The 13,947-nt window shown below is 45.7% G+C and overlaps 1 protein-coding gene across 2 annotated transcripts; it reads left to right on the forward strand.

Annotated features, from left to right (window-relative positions):
- Nucleotides 1-267: 267 nt before the first annotated feature.
- Nucleotides 268-13,724, forward strand: LOC117164917 (protein FAM151B). Of its 2 annotated transcripts, none has more exons than XM_033348375.2 (5): nucleotides 268-422; nucleotides 9,951-10,085; nucleotides 11,660-11,898; nucleotides 12,135-12,274; nucleotides 12,348-13,724. In XM_033348375.2, the coding sequence occupies exons 2-5, from the start codon at nucleotides 9,959-9,961 to the stop codon at nucleotides 12,742-12,744; spliced, it is 903 nt and encodes a 300-aa protein (XP_033204266.1). In that variant the 5' UTR covers nucleotides 268-422; nucleotides 9,951-9,958; the 3' UTR covers nucleotides 12,745-13,724. The 2 variants fall into 2 exon arrangements, with proteins under 2 accessions (XP_033204266.1, XP_033204265.1); XM_033348374.2 differs by lacking the exon at nucleotides 268-422 and adding an exon at nucleotides 4,026-4,282.
- Nucleotides 13,725-13,947: the final 223 nt, after the last annotated feature.

A 13,947-nucleotide genomic window follows, 5' to 3' on the forward strand; every position in this document is an offset into this window, starting at 1 on the left:
ATGTTTGCCTGCGATTAGATAAAAGATAACGCGATAGCTACGAGCCGTGTTCGCGCACGTTTATTATTCATCGTGATAAATTTGAAAAGATCCATTGCTTACTACAGAAAAGTCATTATGTTGGTAGCGAGAAATATTTCTCGAGCTGCTCCAAAGACCGAGAGGCTGGCGATTCTCTTTCACCAGCCTTGCTTTCCAGCTGCTGGTAAAAGGTGCATCGTTCCATATCGATTTCGACCATTATATAACGTTCTTCGTTGACAACAGCGATATGTAACATCTGGCCTTTCAGTAGCTCGATCATGCGATCAATGTCGATTTCGAACCGTCGTCAAGGAGTTTTCGAAATCCCATCGAACCAGGCTTATCGAGTGGATGGTTCAGCAGCGTACGAGAGCCAGCGAGGATAAGGACGCAACACGGTAGGCGATTCATAGATACACGATACACGCGATAGAAGGGACGACATTGCGTTTCACGACGCGCAGCGTAGTATCGCGCAGCGTAGTATCGCGCAGCCAGAGAATAATCATACGATTCGATAAAATGACAAAATAAATGATTCAGCGCGCGCCAATGAAACACAAACGTGCAAATTAAAAGTGAATAACCACATGATCGTTAATCCCGAATAGCAAACCACGTGAGTCACGTAAGACGCAACGACTACGGATTAATCGAATGAAAATAAAGTGCCACTGCCATTAAGAAAGTAATTACGTCGGGCAGTTCTTGCGACACTGTTTTCCTCGCGTTTGCGGTAGCGGCTGAAAATCAATAGCCGACGAAGCATCGTTCACCCGTCTTTTCATCCAAACGCTTCTTTCGCTGGAATCTTCGCTCGCGAGACGACTCTACTTCGATCCAGAATTAGGGGCGCTCCTGTGCTCGAGTCGCGAACTCCTGCGCCCTCTCTGTCTGTCTTTGATTTCCTTGTTATGGCATAGCGGTGGAATGTTCCTCCTTGGTGGAAAGAACCGACGAATACATATGCAGACACCGGAACGGCTAATTGTCACGTCTGCCGGTCCGTTTCAATTCCGTGGAGGACTTTAAAGAGGATATTTATGAGTATTCGAGACAGACGCAGAAAGAGAGAGACGAATGGCTTAGCGAGGGATGGGAGAGAGAAGAGAGAACCGAGGGGAACCTTCGATTCGCGCTACAAAGCAGAGTATTCCACATTGTCTCGGGGAAACTCCCATTTTTCTATTGTATCTGAAGCATCGGCCCTGAGTATAGGGTGCGCGCGAGTGTTGGCGCATCCACACACGTACACACGCGCGCCCATGAACGAGCAGCGTCGACCTGGAAAATTTGGAATGCGCCGATGCATTTCCATTTCCTCGCTCGCGCGATCCGCATCTCCCCGCTCGTGGAACGAGTCAAGGACAAGTCTGGGAGTTATGGCCGATTCGTAGACGTCACCACGAGCCTGTTCATACCTAGTGTTTGCGAGGCTCGTGATAGCGTCTCCTGTCCTGGAAAAATATCGTTCGAAAAGCTTCCCGCATATTACGACACATGGGAACTTATGAAATTAAACATTCATGATCTCTTTACCGGGTCATGGTTTCGTCCTTCTCCCTCTTTCTCCCCTCCTTCTTGCTTTCCTTGATGACACTGTAGATTTTACGGGATAACGCGTATCATTCCTCTGGCAAATGGGAAGAAGCAACAAGGGAGAAGAAATTTCCCAAGAGTTTTAGTCGGTTATTTCGTCCAGCCACGCTCGCAGCTCCTTTCGTGCCGCGGAACTTTCGGAAGTGTCAAACAGATCGCCATTACCACGATTAAATAAATGTCGCGTCCTTCTCGCAAAAATCGCGTGACGGTCGCACAACGAATTAACCTATTAACGAGATTGACCTCTTCACCACGGATAATTACGCTCTTTTTCTCGATATTTTCATGTTTCCTTTCTTTTTCTTGCTTCCGTTCTTCTTTCTGTAACCGTTAAGCGACTATCCCTTACAAAAATTGGCAGACAGGGAACTGATCGATCATGGTATTTCGACAAATTGGCATCGGTGTCGCCTGAGGTGTTCGTCGTGTCGTGAAAAATCTATCTATTCAAAACTTCATGGAATATTTATACGCGACTATTGCCGTATTTTCGGACGATTGATCTTTCACGACGCATGATCGGTGTATCGAAAATGCTCACGGAACATACGATCGAACCCATCGAACGTTCGGTCTTTCAACTCGCGTTCATCACCCAACTAGCAAGATAAGAGTCGGTTATTTTCCGTGGATAGCGTCACAACTCGACTGGCGTGTAAATTTGTTAACGCGCCTGTCTCTACGGTAATGAAGAATCGCCAACCGTATCAATGACTCGTCGTTTCGTAAATTTCCTCTAAGCTGCGCAAGGATTGTGGCGAAATCGAGGCGAAACGTTCTGCGAAATTAACGCTAGTACGGTTACCCTGGAATCGCGAACCCTCGACAGATGTTTCGAGCCTCCGACCCTCGACCGATCTGAGAAACGACCCCTGTCGTCGGGTTTATGCTTCGTTTAGGGCTCGTGTGCCGAACACATGTCGCGTGGAGTAACAAATTTTTCGTCAAGCTACAATTTCTGGACGGCTGCGTTTTAAAATGCTAATGACAGGCTCGGATCCTTTCGTGCACCGGCGATCAACAATACGCGAGATTGAGCAATCGCTTTAGAAACAAATGTGTCCAATTTACATACTACGTGCGAATGAAACAAATAAAAAACAGTTGGCATCGCAGTTTCTCTTCGCTGAAATCGCGATCGGAATACGACGAAAACACTCGATATCCCGAAGCAAACTTTTGCGATAAGAACCTAAGCGATACCGTTTCACCAACGAGATGCGCGCGTCTTTGCAACCGCTTCGCTTTGACCCGGTGCATCGAAGTTTCGAGGTGAACGTGATCGTCCAAGCCGAAAAACGAACCTTCCGACAGGACGAACAATTAATCGGGGATTATCGATTATTCGAATCTGGAACGCGGCAAGACTAGCATTATTCCGAAGTAGATGTATCGCGTCGCGGTCAAATAAAATTTCGCTTCCGCGTTACAAGCCGAAGCCTGCGCTGCGATTCGCAAAAATATACATCGTTTGTACAGATGCTTCGGTTACCTAACGTGGTGAAGCCGACGGCTATCGATCCGGTTATCAATTATATGCTTTATTCGAACAATTTTCTGATAACGTGCCACCTGGTTTCGTAAGCTTTACCTTATCTCTCGATGAATGTCTGCCCTCCTTTTTGCTCCGTTTTTCTTCTGCGTTGGTACCTCGCGCTACGAACAGTCGAAAACAAGAGCAGAATTAATGGGACCGTTTGAATTTTACCTCGAAAACTATTGTCGTTAACGAACGGGTTGTAAAGCTAACAGCGTCACGAATCTCCCATTTTTAACGACGTGAAGACCTACACACTGAAAAAAAAACGAGCTCACAATATATTGCTAAACTCATGCATCTACGCTAAACACTATTATCGGATGTTATATTTGCAACTATAAACGATTAACGAAATTCATTATCTACGATACGATGCGACGTCGACGAACCGAAACGAAAGCCGTGAAAATTTTCTCGGGCACGGAAATCCGAAAATTTAATTTATTGGAGATCCGTATCTCATACCGGAAAGGAGCAACAAACGCGCGATGCGCTAAACAACGACCGCGTTGCGAATCCTTTCTTTCTGTGAAGCGGCTTCTAATTCGATCCACGCTCCTGTCCCTTTTCACGCATCGAAAAGGAGAAAGAACGAGGAGTGCAACCCTTTCCCCTTGTACCTGCTGCCCCTTGCCACGGTCTGTTATTCACCCCACGTTTCACCGACTGTCTGGGACCGTGAGATGCCGGACACGTGTGTGTGCTATGGGGTCCTGTCCTGTACATCGCGAAATATGGCCAGGAGAGCCGGCGCGAAGCGGAACGGAGCGGAGTGGAGCGTAGTGACGCGGTGCGGCGCGACGGCAGCTCCGTGCACGCGGCTCCGTATTGTGTACGGTTGGATTTCGAGAATCGATCGACGCAACGGGACGACAGTCAGTCGTTTCGAGGCTGCCGAGTTGACCGGGTGTCGTTGAGCAACCAGAGCCACGCCGGTTCTGCCCTCTCCCTCTTTCTTTTCCGAAGTAGCCCGCCTGTTCGTCGTTCGAGCGCACGCTGTTCGCGCGTCTATCATCTCGCTTCTCTTTTTCTCAAAACGTGTACAGTGTTCACCGTGAGGGACCATGAAGAGTATCACGACCACGGCGACCAGTCTCCTGTTCCTGGCATTGATCCGTAAGTCCTACACCTTTCTCTCTGGCTTGACGATAAGTCGCGATTAATCGCGCGCGAAATTGTTCTCGAAGCTCCTACGGTGTCATAGAAACGCTGTCATAAACCGTAACCTCGATCGCGATCAAACTCGTCACGAGAATCGAAGAAAAATATATTGGAGTTCGAGGGTTTTCCAAGTGTGTCGCAAATTGGTGCAATTAATCCAGCACTTGGTTCATTCGGCGGTTCACAGTAAGCTGATCGTAACTCGAAACAATGACGCAGAGAAATTAAAGGGCATGTACTTCCGTTTGTTTCGCGGATTAGGATTGTCGGATGAGAGTAGAAATTCGTCTTTGCTCGCTATCGATTTTATCCGAAAGCAACCCTTTAAATCCCGACGATTCTTAGTGTTTCAAAAGGAGAACCAGAGCCGATCAATTATTGGCAACGGTCGCGTGAGAATAGCAGCCGATTTCGCACGGTCGGTGAACAACGAGATTGATCAATTGATTCTTAAAGCTCAGCGTTTATATCTCACTCTATCGTGGCATACAGGCCGGAGGAGAAACGCGATTAATTTCGAAATGCAAACATATACGCTGGGCGTAACCCGGTTTTCTCTCTCTTCCTTCTCCCTCCCTCCCCCCTCTCTCTATTTCTCTCTGATACTCGTAAACCTTCTTCTTCAGCTACTTTCCTCATGCTTTTGATCTTCGTTCGTTTCTGCTTCGCTTTCCTCCGATGTGTTGGCATTTTCCAGCGCATTTTAACCGTGCACCGGAGTTCTTTGTATCGCGGAGCACTCTTAAAAATAGATTACCGTTGCTCCGTTGAATATGCGAACCAACGTGCCGCGCAAAAATAGTACGTAAATAAGCTGTTTTTAGAGCTCTTTTTGCCCATCGTTGTGCACGCGCTGTCAGAAAATAGCCGTTTCGAGTCGATTGATTCCTTCTCGTGAATTCGAGATCTTGAGGCTCACAAGATGAAACGCTGTAAGCATTTGCTTTCCTTGAAATTATGGCGCTCGTTGTACGTTAACCAGTTATCGTTCTTGTAGTAACAATCGGTATCGTTTGCGGCTTAGTTGAGGAAAAAGGAAGAAAGGAAATTATCGGAGAAAGATTTCTGTGATCGTTTCGACCATATCTCTGGTCGACGACCGCAGCTCTTGAACGCACGAAAGAACAGGCCTTCTTTTTGCAAAATGTTACGTGCCACGCGTCAAATTTTCGTAGCTCGTAACTCGGCGATTTCATTAAATGCATCGTTATAATTCTCGAGTATATTAAGAAATTGAAATGACGTTGGAACACATTCACGCGAACACAAAGGGGCGCGTCTACGGAATTCCCAGGATAATTAAACATAGGGGCGTAGAAGCGACCGAAAGAGACACGCAAACAATTAGCGGAGAAAAATTAATCTTCGCATGACCGTGCCCCATTAGCAACGTATTAATAGTCCTAATTAGGCTAATCGACTCGGCCGACAATCAATACGCGAGATTTTCTATTTAACAACGATAAACAAGGAGCACCCGTTAGCGGACTAATTAACGAGCGACTGTCATTTATAAACATGTTACAGAGCGCGTCGGCTTGACCGCGTATCGTTTGCCGTAAATGTTATTAGAGATCTCTACGGGAGAAATACAGAGGAAGAAGCCGCGTGACATAGTGCGTTCCTTGCGGGAAACATGGGGTTAGGTTCTTGAAAATTGAATGTCACCATGTCAAACGATCTTTTCTCTCTCTATCACAACATCGTATTCCATCGTACCTGTTTCCATCTTAGAGCAGAAATTTGCAAAAACTAGGTACACACTGGGAGAAAGTTGTCTACGCGAACTGGACGATAGCCAGGTAACGTACTAGAAATAACGAATAGAACGACGAAAGACACAGGCAATGAAAGATGATGCAACGTGAATGAAGAGGAAAAAATCGATCAGATCGATTCGAGTTTCTTCGTAGCCTTTTATTTCCAAGCTGTTAATTGTAATGGGAATCGCAAACAGCGACATCGTGTCGCGATACGTCGGAACCCGAATTCGTTTACGTAAGGCGTATAACGTGTTTACCGAGGTAGCTGGAGGCGCTTGGTAAGTGCATTCTTATCTACGTACAAGTCGAGGAAGGTGACTCATACCGTCTATTTCTCGATGGTATTATCAGTCTTGAGAGCCGTGTTCTAATTTCGGCACAATAAATAAAATAAGGTGTAAAATTGTTTGATCATAATGAAACTGTCATCGCGTGATTAGAGCCAGTAACGAGATATCAAGCGATTAGATCCGCCGTGTCGTTTCGAACGTAGGTTTAGTCATTTTCGGATAAATGCCGATAGGTAGATAAGAACGTGAAAAAAATATGTGATATAACGTCGTCCTTTGTAGATTCGGAGATTACAACGAAATCTTGATCACATCGAGAACAGTTTCGCAATGGAACGTGAACAAAATGATTTCGAACGTTTCGTACGAACGAGTTCTCTTGAACCTTGTACCGTGTCGATCGTAATTCTTCAACGAATATCAAACGTAGATACTTAGGTATATGAAAAGAAACGAGCGTATACGCAAGATATTTGCTCACGAAAAGATACCGTGCTTAATCTCGTTATGTTACGCGATCGCCAGACGTGTTCGACCTGAGTTTGATCGTGCAATGAATTTTCAACCGACCTTTCGATCCTCGTTGGTACACGACGTATGGATTATTCGGCAAAGATTTTATTGTGCGAAAAAAGAACGTCGTTCGGGCATAGAAGGAAATCTCTCGAATCTGTCGCAGTCGAACGAAAGCCCTGGTTCAATCGGTGAAAAATATTGGACGAAGATTTCGTATATGGCATTGGCGAGTGGATATTTCGCGCAAACGATTTACCTTTTGATGCTTATATTCTCGTATCGCTCGAACAGCTCGTATGACGTACGTGCGTATCGATTACATGGACAAGGATTATTCGATGGAGAATCCTGGAAACTCGGCCAAGTTTCGGAATACGGCTGATACAACGTTGAACCGACTTGTTGTTATCGGCTTATAGAAGCGTACGCGCAGGAGGAATCGAATTAAACATCGCGCGTCTTATCAAGAGACAGAAATTCTCGATTGCGTCACGAATTCGTGATAGAATCGGGCTTGAAATGGACAGGGCGTGACATTTCTAATTTTCCCTGTCCGATCGCGTATCACGCGATACCAACAATCTTGTATGGTATCGCATCGTAGAAAATAGATCACGGTATAATCTATCGCGTTATTATCGTATCAAGACTACTTTGTCATCGGCAGGGTAACAGACGTCTCTTTAAAGCTTGGTTCGGGTTTTACGACGCGTCAATGTCGGCGTAACTTCCTACGAAGATTTTTCATCGGATCGACATTATGACTGCTTGGAAAATTCTACAGATTAGTTTAAAAGTTTAACCCTGCATCGATGACGTTTCATCGCACGTCTATCGAATAATCCGCGCGTCACGTTTAGGCACAGTCGATATTTAAAGTAGCTTATATGTTTACCTATACTATCTACAGTATGCGACCCTACATGGCAAACACATCCGTGATATGAGCGATATCCCCTATAACCATACGGAAACGAGGGAAACGTGTGGAGACTAGCTATGGCAAACGATCGAGGCCTTGATTTTCGCTGAAATCCGATCGGCGCTTAACGTGGAAATTGGAATTTCCGACAGTTTAACTGCGAATGAAAGTCGGATTCCAGCTAGCTCGATTACGATTCACCTATAAGTCACAGAGTCGTTCGACCGGCTCAGCGGACTAAATTCGATACCAGCCTGTATCGCGGTAAATTCCGCCGGAAATCCGTGCGCCTGCAAAACTCCACTCTAAGCTTGTGGAAAGTAGCCGAGGGCTGTGCCAACTATCCGGTCCGAGTCTACCGCGTAAAAACAGCTTTCACTTAAGGGGACCAAGCAAGAACGACTGGTACATCTATGCCTCTCGCTAAACGAAACGAAAACTTTCCCGAGTCTTAGGCGAAAGAAGAGCGTAATCGTTCGTGTCTCTTGAAACTGAAAAATATATTCGCAAATCGCGATAACGGTTGGTCGATAACTCATCCGCGATAAAAGCCCCGTCCTTTATTTGCTAAGGATTAATATACACAAGGTGAGATATACCACTTTAAACGTGTCGAAACTTATGAGAGGTTTATGTAACCGTAATTCAAAGTACAGAACGATCGAATCAGAAAGATATGAATTCCCTTTATTTAAGGAGGAAGATACGATGATCGGAAACGAATGCGTCAGGATGAAGCATTATCAGGAACCATCGTACTTCTAGAAGACAAACGATCGATTGTTCAGCCAATTAGTGCGTCGTTGGTGTAACTCGTGCTCATTCGAGGTCAATCTCGCTTCGAACTCTAGGCGTGTGCTAACTGCCGGTTCAAAGAACGGCCGGCCATTCTAGAGGGAAAAGAATGGGCCGGTGTTGCGTTCTTCTTGGTAAAGCTGTTCGACCACCGATTCCCAGACATATCCTTCTCTGTACGGAATCGGTGAGTCGGAAACTGAATGTGAATTTAGCCGGAAGTCGGAAACGTCGCGGCGAGAATACGTTCCAGGGCGATTCCGTGCAAACAGACTCGTGGATGCAGAAGACGAGATAGGCGAATTTAAACTGTATATGTATTACTCGTTACGATTGTCCTTCTTCTTTCTACGTATATTCGCATAATTGCGCGACCGTGGGCTCTCTGCATTATTTATAACTTGAATAAAAGACCGATCGATCGGATATTCTTCTTTTCTCCGCTGGTTATTTCTTACACACGAATGCCACACTGTTACGGTGATACTTTTCACGCGCAAAGCGCAACGCACGAATATAGATCTAGCTCGATCTCTGAAAATAGCGCTACGAAGAAATTCTCGGCAAAGTCGATAAATTTTTCTTAAAATAAATATTACGCTTACCTTTCTTTCCCTATATGCGTTTCGCAATATCATCGAATAACCTGGCCATTTTCAGTAGCTCCGATCTCTACTCCCCGTTTCATACGTGTTAAAAAGAGCACGGTTCTCCCTTGCGGCTGGGTAGTCGATCGACCAACGCGTACAACCATCCCTGCACAGATCTGCTGAACCGGAAACGGGTCAGTTGGAACTGTTGTATCGGGAGTTCGTCGCGTATCGATTTGTTCGAGCAAAATTTGCCAAGTATCCCCGTATTTTCACGAACGATGCTTCTTTCGAATCTTTGTTGCTCCCTTTGCACGATGTTTCTAGGAAAGCGAAGCGAACAAACAATTATGGAAAAGGAGTGAAAGAAAAGACCGGTGACAGGAAAGATCGGACAGGAAAATTCAACGATGCTGCGTGCTTCTTCTTTTTGTTTTTGCTGGTAGTTGCGCAAACGATCTTCTACAATAGCGGAGAAGGTAACGACGGTAACGAATGAATAAGATTATCGATCTCTCGGGACACAATGTGCAAAGTAGGGCGAAATTCTCCGTCATCCAGCCCCTCCCCCGAAAACTCTCCGGATCTTCCTACCCTCTGCTGGTTCACGAGGAATTCGCAGTCCGCTCAATTATGAAACGACCCCACCGAATATTGGGTCAAAGGTCGAGAGGCCTGGAGAATATTAATGCGGAAGGTCGAGACCCGTTCACCTCTTTAACTAGACGCGACGTTTGCTTGTTTCAGAGGCTGCCATGTCCGCCAGCAACGTCTCTGTAGACGTAGCCACTTTCTTTCCAGACATCGAGGGTAATCTCACCAAGATCGTCTGGGAGCATGCCGTCAACAGCAAGGAGAAACTCGACAACGCACTTGTATCAGGTACGTCGATCGCGTAATTGAAGTGGTCTGCTTGGCAATCTCATCGAGATCTCGTTGGCGAAATAGTTGAGACCACGTTAATGATCGAAATAGAATTTGTTCGATCCCTTTTGCGTCGACGAGCTTTGCGAAAATATTCCAGATCCGCGATATCGAAACACGGCACTCCAAACTATCACAGTCCGTCGTCTTTAATGCCACGCGAATATCGCGCCGGACGATACTTGCATCGCGCGTGGTTAACAAGAAACCGAGAAACTTAAACCGCGTTTAACGTTCAGGTTTGAATTTCCAATGTTCCGCCGATAATAATCATTTTCTTTAAACGAGGTGCCCCGTGAGAAATTAATCGCATCGCATGTATACGACGAGTCAGATTTCAAAGAACGCGGTAATAATGAGAGCTTGATGAGAAATTCATTTCCCAGAAGATTCGCGATCGCCTGTTACGCCTTATTAGTTAACGAATCTTTTCGAAATATGGCATCGACACATTTTCCATATCGTGATATCCCGTACGGTGGACACGCTTGTAACCCCATCAGCCACGTGAGATATGTTTGCACCGGTCAAATCGCGCGAGCTTAATACCAATTATCGGGATTAAACGCTTCGGGCGGTTTCAACATACGAGGTCGAAGGTCGTTTAACCAAATATTTCAAACACGCTCCGGCGTGATACCGGATGTTTTAAAATTCGTATTAATTAATATTCAGGAAGATGGTATCACCTTCGTGGTCACGTCGGCGAAAGATTTTCGAGAAACAAACCAGTCACCCTCGTTGAATCTCAATGAGACTCGGACGTCAGCAACGACGTTCGAATGGTCGTAGAGTAGAGGAAGGTCAGTCTCCGGATACGTACGACCTTGATCCTCCCATTCCGTAATTGATCGCGTCGTCCGCGACAAAAGCGGAACGAACGAAAGCCGAACCTGTTCCTCTTTGTCGTTTTACATCGTTCGGCGATTTCTCCGCGATGCTTCGCTAGGTGCGTCGCTGTCGTCGCAATCATGTCTCGATCAATGAAACGATATCCAGGAAAAGTATGAAGGAACCCGTGACATATACGATCGCGACCGGGCCTGCAGAAATATGTGTCAAGGTGGCTGCGTGCATCTCCTTCTAGAATCAACCGGAAGTCGGTCGCGCGTTTCTACGAACGAAACACTCGTACGTGATCGAATAGGCGAATGGGAGGAAGGTGCGAAGATCCCAAGTGCTTTTTCAGAGCCTCCACGAGCGCGAAGAATCTAAAAAGCTGTACTTAGCACTGGCGTAGGAATTTGAAATCTGTTGGTTCGCAGCCTCTTTAGGCATCGATCGATATTCGTTGCACGTGTCTGCGAGTACTGAAACCAGCCGATTTTTCATCTCTTTCTCACTACCGCGGTATCTCCCTCTCACCCTCCTTCTCTTTCTCGTTTCGCGGCGCAATTGCTGTTCGCGCTTCCCAGATGTACCACTGCTGCCTCCCTCCTTGCTCCCTCTTTGCCCTTCCTCGTTCTCTTTCTCTTTTTCACTCGTACCGATGTACATATGTACTTTTATAAACTTGGCTCTCCTGTTTAAAGCCAACGTCAAGATGCTGGAGGCCGACGTTACGTTGGGCACACTGAACGGTACGAGCGATAATAGCACACAACTGATACCGATAATGGCACATCCGCCGGCGACTAAGAGCAACTTGTCGTTAGACGATTTCCTCAACACCGTGATCAAGAAGAACGTTACCAAGGGCATCAAGCTGGACTTCAAGAGCATCAATGCCTTCAACGCGAGCATACCTATCTTGGAGAAAGTCCGCAATAACGTACGTATCCCGTTTGCGTATTTATAGATCGACTCGTGCATCTTTACAAAGTCCTTCGTGCTTCGTTTCACCGATCGCTTCTGTCAAACGATACATTCCAGAACTGGAGGGTTATTTTTGCCTCGATTACCGATGGCCACGCGTTCCTCACGATCGAGAATCCTAAGCGTCTAGCCTTCCGTTACCAATATCTGCTCTGCTTTCGTCTTAATCGCTCAGCTTTTCTTTGTTTTCAGACTAAATTCCCCGTATTTCTTAACGCGGATATACTCCCTGGACCAGTGAACGCAAGCACCACACCGGTCACCGCAAAAGCCTTCGTAAGTCAAGCCATGGCGTTTCCAGAGTACACGCTGTCGGTCGGCTGGACCACCAGGTAAGAACGATAGTCACCGTCTACGAATATAAAAGTTCGTAATATTTCGAAACTTCATCGATTCGTGTTTCAGGTACGGCGTCAATGACAACGTCACCGAAGGTCAATACACGGAGCAACAGATCCAAGATATGATCAACATCTTGAAAGAACAGAAGGTTACTCAGCCGATAACTTATCCTGTAAGAGCTGGTCTAGCCGCGAACAGTACGAAAGTGATCAAGTCGCTGATGGAGAATAGCTCCTTCGCGAGCAACGTAACCCTAACCGTTTGGTCGAGCGAGGGTGACAAGGTCGATGCGGAGACGTTGTCAACGCTAATACGAGATATCGGTGTGAAAAAGGTGTACGTCGACGTACCGCAAGACTTGATGAATAAGCTTCATTTGTCAGGAGCATCGAGCGTTATGGTCGCTTCGGTCACGCTCGCGGTTAGTCTTCTGACTGGTCTTCTATCGTCGATATTGTGAGCAGTTTGAATAATTCTCGTCGCGTTTCGCATGCACTCGAGGGGATTCAGTGATGGAAGAGTCTCGCGTCTTCTTCCATCGCCATGGAATTCTCTTTGACGAAGGAAAGAAGCGCGAGACTGACGGAACGAAATCGAATTGCGATCGAAGATCGTCAGAATTTAAATCAAAAAGCAGTTTCGATATGTAACGGTCGAATGTTCTCGTTAGAGTCTCGGTCGTGAACTTGTACTTTTTAGCGCGTAAGCTTATTCGCAAACGTTTTTTCTAAGTATTTTAAGGGAGCTTTCTTAGGAATACGATATTCCTGTTGGCCGTGACGAAATACCCTCGCTTTACAATACTTGGGCATCGTGCTCTTTTCTTTATTCCTTTTTCAAAGATGGCTATTTCTTTTTGTCATATTGGCACGTTTTTTGTAGATTCTATGATAGAATGCGACGTATTTCGATTCTTCAAGTAAACCTGTAAGATAGAGTAAGATATAACATACCAGAAAGACGTTTCGATAGTTGAATTTTACGCTCGACTTTGTTAGTATGTAACTTAAATGAAATTGATCTAGTAAAAGATTTAACGAAGATCTTTCGGATTCATCCTGTTGATTTCGATGCGAACGAAGTGCCGTGATAAGTAACAAGTTCTATCACCTGGCGCACTTATCGCAGCATATTTGCACCATTTACACCTTGGAGACACGCTTTTCTTTTCTAAAATACCGCGTCAAATGCGCGAAACTTACTCGTAGTGTGTTATATCGTACCTCTTTAGTGTTCACCGACGTATCTCCTGTACCTGCCTTTAACATATCTCAGACATAGGTGCAGATCAAGGATGCAGAACAAAATATAAAACAAATACGGTATTAGAGTTTACGTAAGCTGTAACGTGTACATCTGTAAACCAAAGGATTGTGAATGCGTAATACGGTGTCGGTGCACCGCGTTTGATAACGAAACAATAAAATCATCTGCAAAATTTATCGACTTTTTCCATCGAATTTTCTTATAAACTCCTGCATCTTTTCCGAATCTTGCTAGATAATTTCGAACGCTAAGCGCTCTTTGTGTCCATCTGCCGAGAGGCGACGGAAACTAGGAGCCAGTTTCCAAAGCGTGTGGTCCGTTCGTAATCCCGTAAATCGATGATTGCTCACGCGACGCGTGTCATGGAATACGGCGCTACATTTACAACCCACTATGT

This window comes from Bombus vancouverensis, chromosome 8 (assembly GCF_051014615.1).
Source record: "Bombus vancouverensis nearcticus chromosome 8, iyBomVanc1_principal, whole genome shotgun sequence".
Lineage (NCBI taxonomy): Eukaryota > Metazoa > Arthropoda > Insecta > Hymenoptera > Apidae > Bombus > Bombus vancouverensis.